The following is a 15,348-nucleotide window of genomic DNA, read 5'->3' as shown; positions in this document are numbered from 1 at the left end:
TAATTACAGCATTTGTTACACGTTTACTTGTTTCATTAAATACGCAAGAGACATTTGAAACAACTGATTCTTTTAATCTAACAAAAACACATTTGAAAATGACAACTGTTAAAAAAAACTATTAATACATTAAATTCACAAGATGGTGTCTGACAAACTGAAAGTCGTCATACAAAAAGGTCAACAAACATCAGCAGTGCTGCTGTTGGACAACAAACTGAGCAGGAAGAATAAAAAATAAAAAAACTCTATTTGAGCTGCTGCTAGGATACTTTTTTGTGCACAGCAATACATGCAAATGTTAGGCCTCTTCATTATCACCAGCTTTACTCTGTCCATCTGTGCCCACAGTGAGGGGCTGTGCAGACGTAGTACAGTCTCATAGCATCCTGTCAGGAGAAACACAACATATGCTTAAAATAGAAGACCTTCCGTTTCATTAACGGGTGAAACATGGCATGGCTGACCACAAAAAGCTAGTAAACTTATTCGTAGACAAACAATATTAAGACTAAAGGTCATGCATAATGTGTTTCATTAACAAAGATCATTACCTCAGCCTTCATACTGTGAGACTGGAAGAACACTGCCTCCTTGTGACCACATCTAGGAAGAGACATAGCACAATGTTAGAAACTACTATTACGAACACAGCCGCTCGGTGTCACAACGTCTCATTTCACAATCAGTTAAAGTCCAAAAGGATGGAAGCTGGTGCTCTTGCAGAAAACCCCCAACAACCAACGGTTGAAATCTTAAAATGTACACAAAAATCACTTAATAAGCCAACCAAATTTGTAGTGGCAACAAATTGACCAGTCTTTTTGAGTTGAATCCCTCTTTGTAATGTGAAGGGGTTGTTGTTTAATGTACAAAAAATGTTGATCCCACTGAGATTTAACACCCAGTCTGCAGCTCTATGCAGCTTTAACCCATATGTGGTTTGTATGCTTGTATGGCGAGTCACTCCAGCCCCCCGTGCCTATATAAAACTTTGGATAGTCAGAAACTAGCTGTTCCCAGTTTAAGATGGCAAAGTGGTGAAGTAAATGTATGAGTAAATCATTCAGTAAGGTAAAGGTATAGTATTATTCTTAGAACTTAGCAGGTAAAAAAGGGCTAAATTCCCAGTAAATATTCAGCATATATTTGTCAGGTTGTGAGAATGAGGACGCCAATGAGAAACCAAGTTTGCTCTGTTTCTGGTGTGGGTGTAGTAGGCTTGTTGCTGTGAATTAGGAATTTAGGAGTCAACTTTCGGCCCTCATGTGGTCAAAAATCACTTAATGTAGATTGTAAGTCTGTCAAAGCTGTTTTTCTGTGCTGAATGTCAAAAATTCAACTACAGTGAATGTTGCACCAAACAAACAACACAAGAATTATTATCCTTTAAACAGTAGAAGAACAATTAGGGGTCTCCAGAGGGAACGAGTGAGGTCGACTTATTATGGTAAAACATACTTGGGACAGGGGTGGTCCTCCGTCCTTGGTAGAGTTGGATCCTGAGATACATCAGCGATGATTTGTGTCAACTCACTGGAGAAAAAAAGAAGCAGGATGCTGGATGACTTAGCAACAATCAGCCCTTACATGACTGACATTACATACGTAAAGTGTGCTATGTAATGTTTTAATATTGTGGGCATTGCAAACTATGCCCTATTACAAATGCTTTGCCTAATGTGCAGTCACTCAATATGTGTTTACACCATCATAAAAAACACAAGTTAATTTCTGCAGTCTGAATGTGCAAAATTAAAATCAAGGGATTATCTTTTACTGACTTTTGGAAGATTACATTAAATGTCAGGACTGCTGTACTCGAGTGAATCAGTGTGTGCCTGGAAGTGTCTGGACAATGCATTTAACTTGATTTGTCAGTGATCATTTTTGTGGCTATTAAAAGTCAAACAACTTAAAGAGTAACTTAACACCAGAAGGAAAATTTTCATTGTCAAATGTGCATTGTTGCACCTGTAACCACAGCCAACAGTGATGACACAGGGTCCTGTGTACAACTATACATCACTACAGCAAGGTGAGAAGTTAAAACAGCAAAAATTTGATTTTTAGGGGGTTTTAAGTAACTCTTTCAAGCAGAGATAAAACTGCAGTGAAAACAGTAGAGTGATATATTAGTCAGTTTCAAGCTAATCAAGATCTTGGTGATTTATGTGGCAAGGTGGTTTATTTTACTTACTCAACCTCGTGGGTGATCTTGTTGACATAGATGCAGCTGTTGTCTGCCTCTTGTTGGTAATCACAGTTCCTGCACTGTGCACAGGACATTCAGCAAATGTGTGCTTTATTGTGTTTTTCAATTTTATAAGAGAAAAAGACTTCAAGGATGAAGAGTAACTGTTCGCCTTGTTAACCGCCCCACCTCCGTTAAAGAGCAGCTTACAGGAGGTTCCCTGAGCTTTTCTATGGGACCTTCCGGGACCGCTTACCACGCAGTTGTTGAGACAGTCCCGATCGGGACTAGAGGTCACCGTGACAAAACGGGGCTGATTGAAGACATTTCAAAACTATGACAGTAGCCTTTGGTGGACTCATAACTATTATACAGTCGTTATAACTATATACTCTATATGCATTACCTTAAGTGGAACGATTGCACTACCAGTAAGTTTCAACCGGGCACTTACCGCATAAAGCAGGATACGGTTCTCCTTGTCTTCCTTAGGGTATAACATGTTGTTACTGAAAAACAAAGTTACCACGTTTAGTGGTTCCCCAGGTTTTCAATTATTTTACAAATCAAGACTTAGCGTTAGCTACTCATTAAGACAACGTTAGGCTAACGTACATGTAGCTTTCACACTTAAACGTTAGCTAGCTAGCTAGGTTAAATTATCTAACCACTCTATTCGGCCACAAACTCACCATTCTTGACAAAACCGTATCCCAACAAATCCTGGTTCGTATGTTCCAGTGTCTAAATCCATTGGGGAAACTATAGGTTGAAGCTAAACCTGACAAATAATAAAGGTGATGCTCCGACACTTCTCCTACCGCCGCTATCGTGTCCACTCATTTGAAAACAGACCATCTGCGCATGCGCATGCCGACAAATATGTGATGATTTCTGAGACAGCGCCCCCAGGTGTGGGAAGACAGAAAAAAACCGTGGGCATACTTATTTGTATTTGCATTAAAGCCATACAGTGTTATATTATTATTGGTATGTAGCAAATGAAAACCAAAGTTAATTTCAGTAAACAGCCAAGAACTTTATTGACATTTCATTGACAAGTCAATAAAACAAACGAACCCCAACAAAGACAGTGTCATTATCTTCAGTTGCAAAGATATCGTTTTTGCCAGGCCCCCAGTTATTCACCCAGACCTCGTCTTTTTTAGACAGTTTGATCACACTGCTGATGCTGGCCACTTGGCTGCATTTATCAGGCAGATTGGTGTGGTACAAAGACACTACTTTCTCTCCATTTTTGAATATAGCACACTGTCCACGCCCATACACAGATACATGCACAGTAAAGTGACAGAAGCCATCCACGGGGCAGGTGAAGATGCCTGTGCCAGGACTGTAGCCTCCTCCCTCGTTGACCAGCACAGTGGCAAACTTCAGCACTCCACTTTCTTTTGGGTAGCTGTCATTGACATTCAGCTTGGCTGTGAAGGCTACAACACCTAGAGTGGGTGACATCATGATAATTAAAGCAAGGACTTTACAATGTTGTAAAATGAAACCTTTTCTGTGTCTGTCACAACAAGCAACAAAACCCTAGAAATTTGCTTTCGTGATTGCACTGAATCAAGGCAAAATGTTGTTTACAGACAAAACGAATTAATTTAGGGACTGTATGAAAATGAATGGGGTGGGCAGGAAACTTGTTTTAAAACGCAGGTCCCTCTCCAGTATCATTAAAATATATTTTATGGACCCCTTGACTCAGAGAAAAACATTTCACACCCAAACACGCAAACAACCTCCAATATCTCAAAATAATATAGGGAGTTGATTAATAGGCTACAATTTACTTGCTTACTTGCTATTAATAAGTAATAGTGCACAAATAATTTAAACGTTAACATGTAATTTGACACATTATACTTTATTGTAGTTCTTATGTCTGTGAAGATGCAGAATAAAGAGAAGGCAAATGATGTGCTCTCTTGAGAGATGACATTCAATTATTAAAGACCCTCCCCCACTCTCCCCAAAAATTAGACTTCAGAAAAAAGGAAAAATACATAACCCTCCCCCTTTACTTAAGCCCCCCTCCTTAATAATTTTCATACAGTCACTTGACATACATTCCAGTATAACGCACACCAAAAGTACAGTCAAATAAAAATTTGCATTGAATTGGTGGTCACAACTGTGTTGAAAATATATCTCACCCTGTTGTATAATACTGCTGCATTAGTGTCACAGCACCCAGCAGGGGGTGGAACCGCCTTTCTAGGGACCTGCTGACTATTTTCATCATAGACAGTTTGTCGCCAAGTTAAAAAGTGGGTATGTGAAATGTTGGCAGACAATGGTGTTATGGAGGGACATAATGATGTTTAAAATGCTGTTTGTTTTTTTTACCTGATGGAGAAATGCTGTTTCCGCAGTGTGGAACACAATCCATGACTGAAACTTGTGATGATGTTGAAGTGTGTGTCTGTTAAAAACAATGAAGATAAAAGTGCAATATCTTAATGGTTTCAACATAATATCAGTAATTTAACTGTCTGCAAGCCACGATTTTGTAGACTTGTAAGATAAAAGTGAATGGTAGCTATACACAAGATTACATGGTGACATGTGACAGATGCAATTTACTACATTAATCACAGAGTATTAAAAATCCCCAAAAATATTGAGAAAGTAAAATTTCCTTCTCTCCCTCTGAATTTCACTGCATTTCTCTAATCAATGTAACACAAGTCTATAAGAAATATTTGCAAGTCCTTACAAATGTTTTTTTTTCAGGCATGAATACAAAATCTAACTTTGGAGCAAAGAGCTTTTTACCTCTTGCTGTCTTGCAGGCGAATGCAGCAAACGTAATGAAGAAGTTGCTGAAGTTGTTCATCTGGCTTCCTGATGCAACATGTTTGCACTTGGTTTTGTTAGAAAATGAGAAAACAAACTAAGTGACTCATTTAACTTGAACATAACTAAACAAAGAAGCAAATGTTAGCACAATGTCTCTGGTTTTATAGGGTGTTGCAAAGAGAGACAAGTTCAGTGTACCAGTTTATTAATCCATGCATGCTATTTTATTTAATTTCAGACAAGCAGTACTTGAAATTAGAAATAAGAAGATCATAAGGTATTATGACAATTATTAAGATACTGTATGAGGAAGAGCACAGCCATGAACATATCATCAACAATCATTTTTAATTATCCTCAGTTACAAAGCTGTCACGTTGACCCTGACCCCATAAATTAGTCCAGACCTCATCTTTCTTAGACAGTTTGACCACAGTGCTAATACTGGCCACGTGGCTACTGTTAACTGAGTTTATCTGGCAGATTGGTGTGATACAGCGAGACTACCTTCTCTCCATTCTTGAATATAGCACACTGTCCACGTCCATACACTGTCACATGCACCATGAAGTGGCAGGCGAAGACGCCTTTGTCTTCACTGGTTTCAGTGGTATTTTCTGAGTTCTATGTTACAGTTTATGATAACAAAAGACATAGATATGCTGTTTTGACCATTATTTATATACATATTTAAACTGGATTTTGAGCAATTTTTTGATTATGAATATTAATCATAATTAATTTTGACATTTTGAACTTTGATTTTGACAGCATTTCTCTTTTATAGATTGCATTAATCATTATCATCATCAGTAGCTATTTTTGATATGTTTTTATTTTTTATCACAGTTCTTTAAATTGAAATTAATCTTCTGTAACACTGCTACAACAAGTGGCCGGTTAAAAGAGTGAACCAGAGTAAACCAGAGTAAGCCAGAAGGGAGATTAAGGGCAGAATTGAGAAATAAACACAGCCATGCCCCCACAAACTTGTAATCACTTATAGTGTCTCTGCCTCTGGCTGTTACATGTAGATTCCATTTTAGAAATGTTTCAAAATGTTCTTGGTGAGTAAACCGGTTTTTAAAAACAGGTAAACAAGTTGTATGATCACTGATTTGTAGCATTGCACTCTGCAGTATTGTGGTGGAGGATATATTTAAAAATAATAGTTAAACCAACTCTTGAAGTTCCAATTTACTGAAATTAGAGCTGATCGGTGCTCAAGCTTGGTGAAAAATGCCTCAAGTGATGTTTGACAGGTTATGTATTGTGTATATATTGTAATTCTATTTTTTTTTTGCCAAGCAAACATACATGATGAGAAAACAATTCAGATATATGGTGACAAGTTTGCATGAAAGTTATATTAATCTTAACATTTCATCTGTCTGAAGCAAAGGAGGCTCCCATAATTTGTAGAGAACAGCACTTGTGCTTTTTTGGACAGCTTTAAGGTTGTACATAGTTGTGTTCAGGTGCAATATGCCACTGAACTCCATATATATATAATTATTTGTTTTATTGATTTATTTGATTTGATTCCATACAACTTGGTACCATAATGGTCATGTGTCTATATATTCTGTCCATCACACAATGAACTCTCTCTATTCAAATGGGCAGAAGATCAGCAATTTTTGCAAATGGCCACATATTTGCATAAACACTTGAGTTCTGAAGGAGAAGAACTGTCTAGATAAAAGAGAACAGGCTGAGTACAGACAGATGTTTTGAACTGTAAAAACGAAGAAATATTTTGAAGGTGCTCTCAGAATTTCTTTCACCCATTCTGCAGAAGCAGGACGTTCTTTACGTTGCACTGGTTATTTCACTACTTTGTTCCATATATAGCCTACTGACTTAGCCTACAGAGGGGATTACACACTGCTGTTAGCAGTGCCCTGTCTGTTTAGCAATAGTTGGAGCCTGTTGTATATATATATATATCTAACCCCTCCCCTCCCCTCCCCACTCCTGAGCCCTTGATCCCTGGGCTAATTCCATGAATCGTCCAAATCTAAATCCACTGATGGAGCAACGGCATACACTGGGAACAGGAAGAGAAAGAGGGATGGTGGACAAACAGACAGGACGGGGAAGATAGAAAGGAGCTCATATTAAAACGTACAAAACTTCTCTTTGTTCATTTTATGAACAGTTGTGCTCCTCCTGAGTCAATTTAGCTTCCATCATCAGTGGGGCCATGTGCCATCTGTGTGCCCTTTATATGTTTCTTTACAGATGCACCAGCGACCCAGTGTGCCAACTCATCACAGGGGACTGTCAAGCCTGGCTGACGTCACCCATCGAGCCTCTGTAATCGAAAGAGACGCTAATCCTGCTCCTCTCCAAAGCCTGGCAGTGGGGTGGGGTGGGACAGGGACGCAAATTGAGAGAGACACGAGGAAGGAAGTTGGATACGGGAGACAAAGGAGCGCATGTAGGCTTTGGGCTAGCAGACGGACTCAGCACGGACCTGGACAAGTGAGACAGGTGCCTTCCAAACTGACAAAGGCAACCAGGCACGCATCCACCTCCTGATCCTCTGCTAAACTCCTGGGACACCTGAGGGTTTGGGACCCCCACTTCCAGACTTCGCCCTGGAGGCCAAAAGCCTCGATGAGGGCTCTGCGGAGGGGGAATGCTGTGGGAGCTGCACACCTCCTCCTGCACCCCCTCTCGAGTCACCTGTACTCACTGTGGAGGAGCCGGGCCTCACCACTGTGAAACTGTGTCAAGATGGAGACGACATCTGCCTGACTACAAGTGAGGGGTAAGAGGCTGCTGAAGTTTTTGTGTGTGTGTGTATTTCAGGCCCACATATTATTCACACTGGCAAGAACTATGGGGTTTTCCTAGGCTGAATTCCCCTTTGTGTCCTCAACATGCCCCTAAACTGACTACGCCGAACGTTCACTCTTTATGTAGGTGGAGAGTAAAAAGTGTGAATTTTCTCTGGTGTGTGGAACTCACCAGTTAAGATTCGTTCAGTCAACGCCCACGAGACTCACCATCAAAGTAGAAAATATAGTTGACAAAACAATCTCCTCACATGGTCCATTTAATAGCTGCTTTGGAGATTTTATTTATATTATTACATTCTAGATATTACAGATATTATATATCTCTCTATTTACGCTATAGATTAAGAGGGAAAAGAATAAACCAAGTGTAATTTACATAGGGTTTTCTATCTATAATACTAACAAGATAATGAATGATTACTGGAATGTCCTACAAAAGGTTTAGACTTAAATCTTCATTTGAGCATTCAAGGTAAAGAGACTGCATCCATGACAGGAGGTAACAGGTTAAAATTATTTTGTTTTATGTTCTATTTGCACCACGATCAAGTGTAAGTGTGTGTGTGAGCCTGTGTTAAAGGGTGTGTGTGGGTGGCCATTATTTTGTATAGGGATGTGTGTAAGGCTTGGCGGAAGAGAGAGATCTGCTCAGTTACTGTGTTTGAGTGTTTGGAGGTTTGAACATTCTGATGGTTTTGAGAGGTCACCACAGGTCAGCAACTTTAGGACTGTTTGCTGTGTGGTTGTGGTGTAATGAACAGAGGATATTAGCCCAATAATAGTTATGTCAGTCTACTTGGTTCAAGGGTTCTTTAATCCTGGGCACATGTGAATCATGTAACAGCAGTAGTAGTACAGTCCCGCTGTAATTTCCTTAGCATTACATTATTCTTTGCATAAGAACAGCATGTTGCTAGAAACCTTTAAGTTTGCGGCCAGTTTGTGGCCTATTTATCTAACCACTTGTGTCTCAATGAACAAGAAAGTGACTACAGAAATACAAAAAGCCCAGAAGCTTCCAGTATTGAAATGGGACAGCAAATGGTTTCTCTGATGGAAACAGGAAAGTAAATGCTAACATCTGTTAGTTTGCTATCTTCAAATCTCTCACACCTGCCAAAGTTTCCTCTTTCTAATGACACAATTCTTGTTGTTGAAGTGTGAAATTGGTTTTACATGTAGAGGCATCTAAATCTAAATCTAAATAAATATCTTTCCTTCAATAATTATTTGCATTACATTCCTTATTTTACTCATAATGTATCTTTTATTGTAAGTATGATTTTCTTTCCCGAATAGTGTTACACTGTATGTTTGAACTTACAGTACGCTGCACAAACAAAGATTGGGGATTGTTGACTGAGCTGAAACATGCAGGTGTTTAGAGGGCATGTATATGAGAGGGATTACATGGAGGTTAAGCTTCTTCATCATAATAGCTGCTGAAAGTTTCCATCCCAGGTGGCACACAAACTGCTTAGCGTGACACAGTTGTCAGTAGCATAATATCAGAAATTGAATTGTAGGACTGCGCGCATTCACAAGTGGGTCAAAAATGATAGCATCCTCCCAAAGCTGATCCTGTTTAGACGAGAACAGGACGTCCTCGTTTTGACGGTTGTGCAAACTGGCTTAGTGTTTCTTCATTTGTCATATTACACAATGATGTTGCATGCATGTTGATAGGAACACTAAGCCTGAAATATGTCACATTAAGGCAGTCAAAAAGAAAAATTTGCTAAAATCAATTCAGATCAGTTCTATTCAGAGCAATTTAATTTGAGACAAAGCAAGAGAGAGAGCGATGATGGGGTGGGAGAGGGAGGGAGAGAGAGAGAGAGAGAGAAACACACTGATGCAATTTTAGAAATTCACAGTTGTTGAAACTATAAATTCTTACTGTGTCATACATTTAAAGGAACCAAAAACCCTTGTTGGTGTCAGTATAAGCTATTATGTATTTTAAACCATTTTTAGACACTTTTAGACTAGCTGGTGATCTGAACAGTTCATAGTTAGTGTGGGCCTGACCCGTGACCTTCGACGTACTGTACACTTACTGTACTGCGTGACCTAAAGCTTAGTGAATGCTTCTCAATCTGGCTACCTCAGAGCAGACATTTACATTGGCCTCTGTTGCGGCAGACACAAGTGTGTACTAACATATGACCAAAATAAAGAATGAACTATAAAAGGGTTCAAGTACTGTATATCTTAGAACAAGACTAAAAGTCTACAGCCACGCTAGCAGCTTTGTGAGGCTGCATTGTGGCACAGTAGTGCTTTGAGGTAAATGCTAATGTCAGCATGCTAGCATGCTCGTAATAAACAATGCTAACATTCTGATGTTTAGCAAGTGTAAAGTTCACCATCTTAGGTGATAACATGCTAACATCTGCTAATTAGAACTAAAGACTATGTCATTAGTTTTGCAGGTAGACAGATAGACAATATAATGGACCAGATACTTTTCCAAACCTCCATTTGTTATGAATTTTGTGTAATTGTCTTAAGAGCGAAATAATAAGACCTCCCTTCATGATATTGAGCAGCTGTGAGATTTGCTCAGTTGCTTAAATTCTTTAACAGCAAAAGCAAAATTGGATCTTATCTAGACTCAGAAATACTTTATTGATCCACAAGGGGAAACTCTTTCGTTACAGCTGCTCACTATCACGTCGATGCACACTTGAGAATAGAAGTACTACTAGAATAGAAATAATAATAAATAAGTCCGCAATGAGACAATTATTTCTAGTAAGTCTAAGTTCTAGTCAAAATATAATACAGTATAATACAGCTAAGATAAATTAAGTACAAAGTGGATATAAAGTATAAAAGCTAAAATAAGTGCTTAAATAAATGTAAAGTACAAAAAATAAGGGTAAAGTACAATCCTCTTGTTCTCTATGAAAATATCTCAGTTCATTTCCAAGAAGAATTCACAAGCACTTTCAAAATAGTTTGATTTACCTCATCAGTTGACGTAGCATGTGACGGGTGCTGCTGTTAGCAAATACCAAAAAGTACCCGACACAAGGTCTAGAAATAGAAGGACTGGAGATTAGATTTGTGTTTCAGCAAGTTTAATGTAAGAGTAAGCAAGATTGTGTCATCACATGAGGCCTCTGAATGACAGCACACCATGATTGGTACTTATGGAGAGAGGAAAGACACTGAGACACAGTGAGAAAAAGAGAACGGGAGCAGGAGACAGGGATAAAAAGAGGATTCGGACAGATCCTCAGTCCTTCTTAATCTTCCGTCGGCTTTTCTGGAGACTGTAAACAGATTGCCGTTGGATGTGGACACAGGCTCATGCATGTGAATATGGATACTGTGGACTGTGCACCCAACATACAGTCTGATAAAGGTCCCAGGATCAGGGCTTGGCTAAAAGGAAACAGAGGTGACTTTGGTGTTTTTCACACCAAATAGTGAAAATAGTGGCAAGTTGACAGAGGCAAAACATCGCATTTGTCCTGTCAGGCTTCCTGTCAGAGAATAAATTATGAGCGTCAGAGGACACAATCCATTTTGGCAACAAACCCTATTTGAGTTCTGCACTAATCTGGAGTATGAGTGTGTTACAGTGTGTGTGTTAGGAGAATCACACACAAATTCACATAATTCACATATTCAGACCAGCTTTGGCCAATCTGATGTAGGACAGAAAATCTCTGACCTATCAAAAGCCTGATACGTGGCAATGATGTTATTTCATGGAAAACCGGATGAAGTGATTTCATCCAGAGCTACTGAATGTCCAGCTGTGGATCTCAGAGCTTTGGCAGGCTTGTAGGCAAGTCACATACACATGTAAGCAGTCAGTAAGCTACATTTCCTTTGATCGTTTTCCATCTAGTTAGCTGTCAATCAGTGCAGATTTGTGGCAAACATCATTACATAAGATATATGTACAAATATTGTTTGGAGTAGATGTTAGTGGTTTTGTTGGAGAGGTAAGTGTTTGACAAGCAAATAATCATGTAGATAGGCATATGATCTGAGAGTGATAGAGTCACTGGAATGAGATATTTCACCCAAAACTATGGAGGACCTACTACATATTAACCAAAGACCCTCCTCTGCAGATAAACTATTTGCATAATGCTTTAAAGCCAATCTACTTGTCAAGTTTCTAAATGGTTTCTAAAGAAATTTCTTTGGAGTTTCTACTGTTGCAGTGAAATGTATTTCAAGGACTCTGAATAGGATTTTTATACGTTTCTGCAGAGATTGTACAGGGATACCCAAGGAGTTTCTGGGGGGATTTGAATTGACTTTAATGGGATTTTAAGGAGGGTTCTAAAGTCTTCTAAAGTCTGCAATTCTAAAGTAAAAGGGTTATGAAAACTTGGCTTTTCTGAGATTCTAAGAGAAATTCAAGGTCTAATGTAATGCCCAAACTTGCTCTATGAGAATTCTTGGGATTTTAGTGTTAAAAGGATTTTTAATTCTTAAGGGGTATTTACACATAGAAAGGAGGATTAAAATACTAAAAAGACATGTCTTACAGGGTTCAGATTTGCATAGGGGAGGGAAGGTTTCCATGCTGAGTATGGCACTTGCTCAATTATAGTGTATGTTTGTTTCTAATTTCTGTTCTAGTCTCATTATGACTTTATTTCCGCTGCAGAGAGATGGAGGAGATGAGTGGTCAAGATCCAAAATGTGAAGACATGGAAAGGAAGGACCAAAGACTGCCATTCCAGGTATGATCCGTCATCATCAAATATTGCAACCCAATCCGGTTGAATTTATCACACTAAGACAATATAATAGTTTCAGATAAGTTGTCATTTTCATGTTACATTTATTATTTTAAAAACAGATTTGTCACAAAATGCTAGACAGCAGTGACACAAATGCTGATTAAAAACAAGGATTAAAAACCACGAGACACAATAAATACACAAAAACCAAGGTCCAGACATTGTGTAGGTGTGTGTGCATGAGAGAGAAAGAGAAATCTGTAGGATTAGTCAGTATGAGAGTGGTCAAAACTGGACAATATACCAAAACTATTACTACTACAAATGCAGATTTACAGAATCTACTAGCACTGAAGTATTTTGCTGTAAATTGAACTTACTTTCAGTATGACTTTTCTGCTCAGTTCTCAGTCAGCTCTCCCCCCTTTTCCTCCAGATCTTTCCTGACCCTGTTGAGGTTGTCCTGGGCCCAAAGACCACCTTGAACAGCCTGGACCACGACCATGAGAAGGAGCGTCTACCCTCCATCGTTGTGGAACCCACGGAGGTAAGCGAGGTGGAGAGCGGAGAGCTGCGCTGGCCTCCAGAGAACATGGACATGGAGGAAGACGAGGAGGACCTGTTCTTGGAGCAGTGCATCCCCCCAGCCAACATCGCAGACTGGGGAGAAGAGGAAGAGGAAGAGGAAGAGGAGACGTCAGTTATACTGAACCAGCAGCCAGGCTTGACACTCATTGGTGAGTTGGACATGTTATCATACTCTCTGCTTTACACTCCCTCGTATGATTAAAATACTCTTTTTAAACACCCTAATGCTCAGATTGGATGCCTTTAGTTTGGTAGAACATGTTCATTTTCAAAGGCACATGTGTTTAGAAGAAATCATGACTACAGAAGACCCCAAATTAGCCGCTGTAACATAACAGTAATCAGCACTTATTTTTGGTTTTCCGGCCTGAAAATATATTGTCAGTGGAAAAAATAACCAGCGTCAGCTACATTGTATTATCACACAGTCAGCCTTTCTATGCCTCCTCACTTCTTAAATTTTTGGTGGACGCTGGGTGGGAAAATGTGTGTGAGTGAACTACTACCCAGTCTGGATGCAGCTGAGCTGAGAAACTCAAATTCGCTTTCCTTCCACAAACCAAAGAACTAGTGCAGTATTACAGTAGATTATCACAAGGTCAGCATTTCCATGGCACCTTGTTTCTCTAATTTTCGGTTGGAAAGTGTGTGTGTGATTATTTTATTTTATAATACTGTATTACTGTAAGTATCCACTGGGAAACACCCTATAGCAACAACCACCCAAAACACCTTAATCGCTTAGAAAACACTAGCGTTATTAACCAAAGTCTTTTAGTAACCACATATGAAATACTCCTGCTCCCACTTTAAAAATCTACGCAACAGCCTGGAAAATTGTTAGCAACACGCTAGTAATGTTTGCATAGTCAACAAGCACATCTAGATTTTCTTCAAACTGTTTTGATGTATTATATTCTTGGGTTGCTTGGGAAAGTTATGTTTAAAGCTAATGAACGAGAAAACTGGTAGCCACACCTCAAAGGAAGAATTATACAGAAGAAATACACTCATATTACGTTTACAAAAAAAGAGAAAAAAAAAGATTTCAAATTTTCAATGCTGAGAGCTCAAAAACCAGATTGGAGTGACTGTGGAGGGGAGTGGAACACTATTGTGCAATGTACATTAAGTGCCAACTGTTTGATGTTTGAAAAACATAACATAAAGACGGTGTACTTCTTTCTGCAGACCTTCAGTCGGATGCATTTAGAGACGACACCCCCACGCTTCCACTGAGCAGCGCTCCGGCCCTCAACTGACTCTGATGACTGAACATCCTGACACTAAGTATGGCAACAACTATGACAAAACATAGCAACCGGGAGTTTGACTGTAACATATGATGCAAAGTGTGAACTGAAGTCCATTGTTGAGGAAGAGGAGAAAACACAAGTATCAAAATATGTTTTAGGTGTCAAACACTGATAAACAGCTACGTGCCAACTGTGACATTTATATCAGCGCGTACAAGAAGAGCCATATACAGACATGTGTGCACACATGGGAACATGAACAAGGACACAAATACACAAACACACATTCTCAGACACGCACAAGTCAGCTTGCTGACATTGGCGCCAGATTTGAGCAACATGGTGTCTTTTTTAATTGTTAGGGACAATTTTGCTGACATTGTGACTTTTCATTTCCCTTGTTATTTCCAAATTTTTAAGGGCTGAGTAATGTCATAGGGCTAAAAGAGAACATCCTGCCATGGCAACAAATTTTCTTTAGTTCGTGCTTTGTTCATTTTCTATTCTTCATCTCTGTCTCTGATACAGGTAACTGTATCTCTCTGAATCGACTTGCTGAACTGATGAAAACTGATTACACCACCCACATCTAGTTTTTTAATTATCTAAATTTCTCAATGAGGCAGCCATATCACACATTAGATGTCTTATCTTGCATTATGTGAGTGACTAATGCTGACTAATGTTGTGATCTTAAAAAATCTGCATTTTCCACAAGGTTACAGAAATCACTGGTTAGAGGCTATTTTCTTTTTTGGACAGGCTTGGACATTCAGTTTGTATGTCATGCATGTTGAACCAAAAAAAGGGGGGCAGCTCTAGTTGCTAACAGTTGTAGGCGCCATTGAAAATGGTAGGTGTGTAATAAAACTCTAATTTGTGTGTAGGCTGATTTGTGAATATGAAAAAGTTGTTGCATTGTGAAATGATTATTATGAATTATACAATAAAGTATTTTGTCCCACTAA

At 39.0% G+C, this 15,348-nt stretch overlaps 3 protein-coding genes across 4 annotated transcripts; 1 reads left to right on the top strand and 2 right to left on the bottom strand.

Annotated features, from left to right (window-relative positions):
- Positions 1-53: 53 nt before the first annotated feature.
- On the bottom strand, positions 54-3,059 carry polr2i (RNA polymerase II subunit I). Its single transcript, XM_044201603.1, has 6 exons — positions 2,887-3,059; positions 2,649-2,703; positions 2,201-2,274; positions 1,462-1,536; positions 555-606; positions 54-389 (listed from the first exon to the last, which is right to left on the bottom strand). The coding sequence occupies exons 1-6, from the start codon at positions 2,946-2,948 to the stop codon at positions 327-329; spliced, it is 381 nt and encodes a 126-aa protein (XP_044057538.1). The 5' UTR covers positions 2,949-3,059; the 3' UTR covers positions 54-326.
- Positions 3,060-3,212: 153 nt separating this feature from the next.
- On the bottom strand, positions 3,213-13,054 carry LOC122878619 (complement C1q and tumor necrosis factor-related protein 9-like). The gene is made up of 3 exons (XM_044201601.1): positions 12,917-13,054; positions 4,562-4,637; positions 3,213-3,654 (listed from the first exon to the last, which is right to left on the bottom strand). The coding sequence occupies exons 2-3, from the start codon at positions 4,602-4,604 to the stop codon at positions 3,257-3,259; spliced, it is 441 nt and encodes a 146-aa protein (XP_044057536.1). The 5' UTR covers positions 4,605-4,637; positions 12,917-13,054; the 3' UTR covers positions 3,213-3,256.
- On the top strand, positions 6,998-15,348 carry lbhl (LBH regulator of WNT signaling pathway, like). Of its 2 annotated transcripts, none has more exons than XM_044201599.1 (4): positions 6,998-7,790; positions 12,461-12,536; positions 12,973-13,273; positions 14,316-15,348. In XM_044201599.1, the coding sequence occupies exons 2-4, from the start codon at positions 12,465-12,467 to the stop codon at positions 14,384-14,386; spliced, it is 444 nt and encodes a 147-aa protein (XP_044057534.1). In that variant the 5' UTR covers positions 6,998-7,790; positions 12,461-12,464; the 3' UTR covers positions 14,387-15,348. The 2 variants fall into 2 exon arrangements, with proteins under 2 accessions (XP_044057534.1, XP_044057535.1); XM_044201600.1 differs by lacking the exon at positions 6,998-7,790 and adding an exon at positions 10,888-11,230.

The sequence above is a fragment of the Siniperca chuatsi genome, linkage group LG7, assembly GCF_020085105.1.
Source record: "Siniperca chuatsi isolate FFG_IHB_CAS linkage group LG7, ASM2008510v1, whole genome shotgun sequence".
NCBI classification, from domain to species: Eukaryota; Metazoa; Chordata; class Actinopteri; order Centrarchiformes; family Sinipercidae; genus Siniperca; species Siniperca chuatsi.
This window is presented reverse-complemented; position numbering and strand designations above follow the sequence as displayed.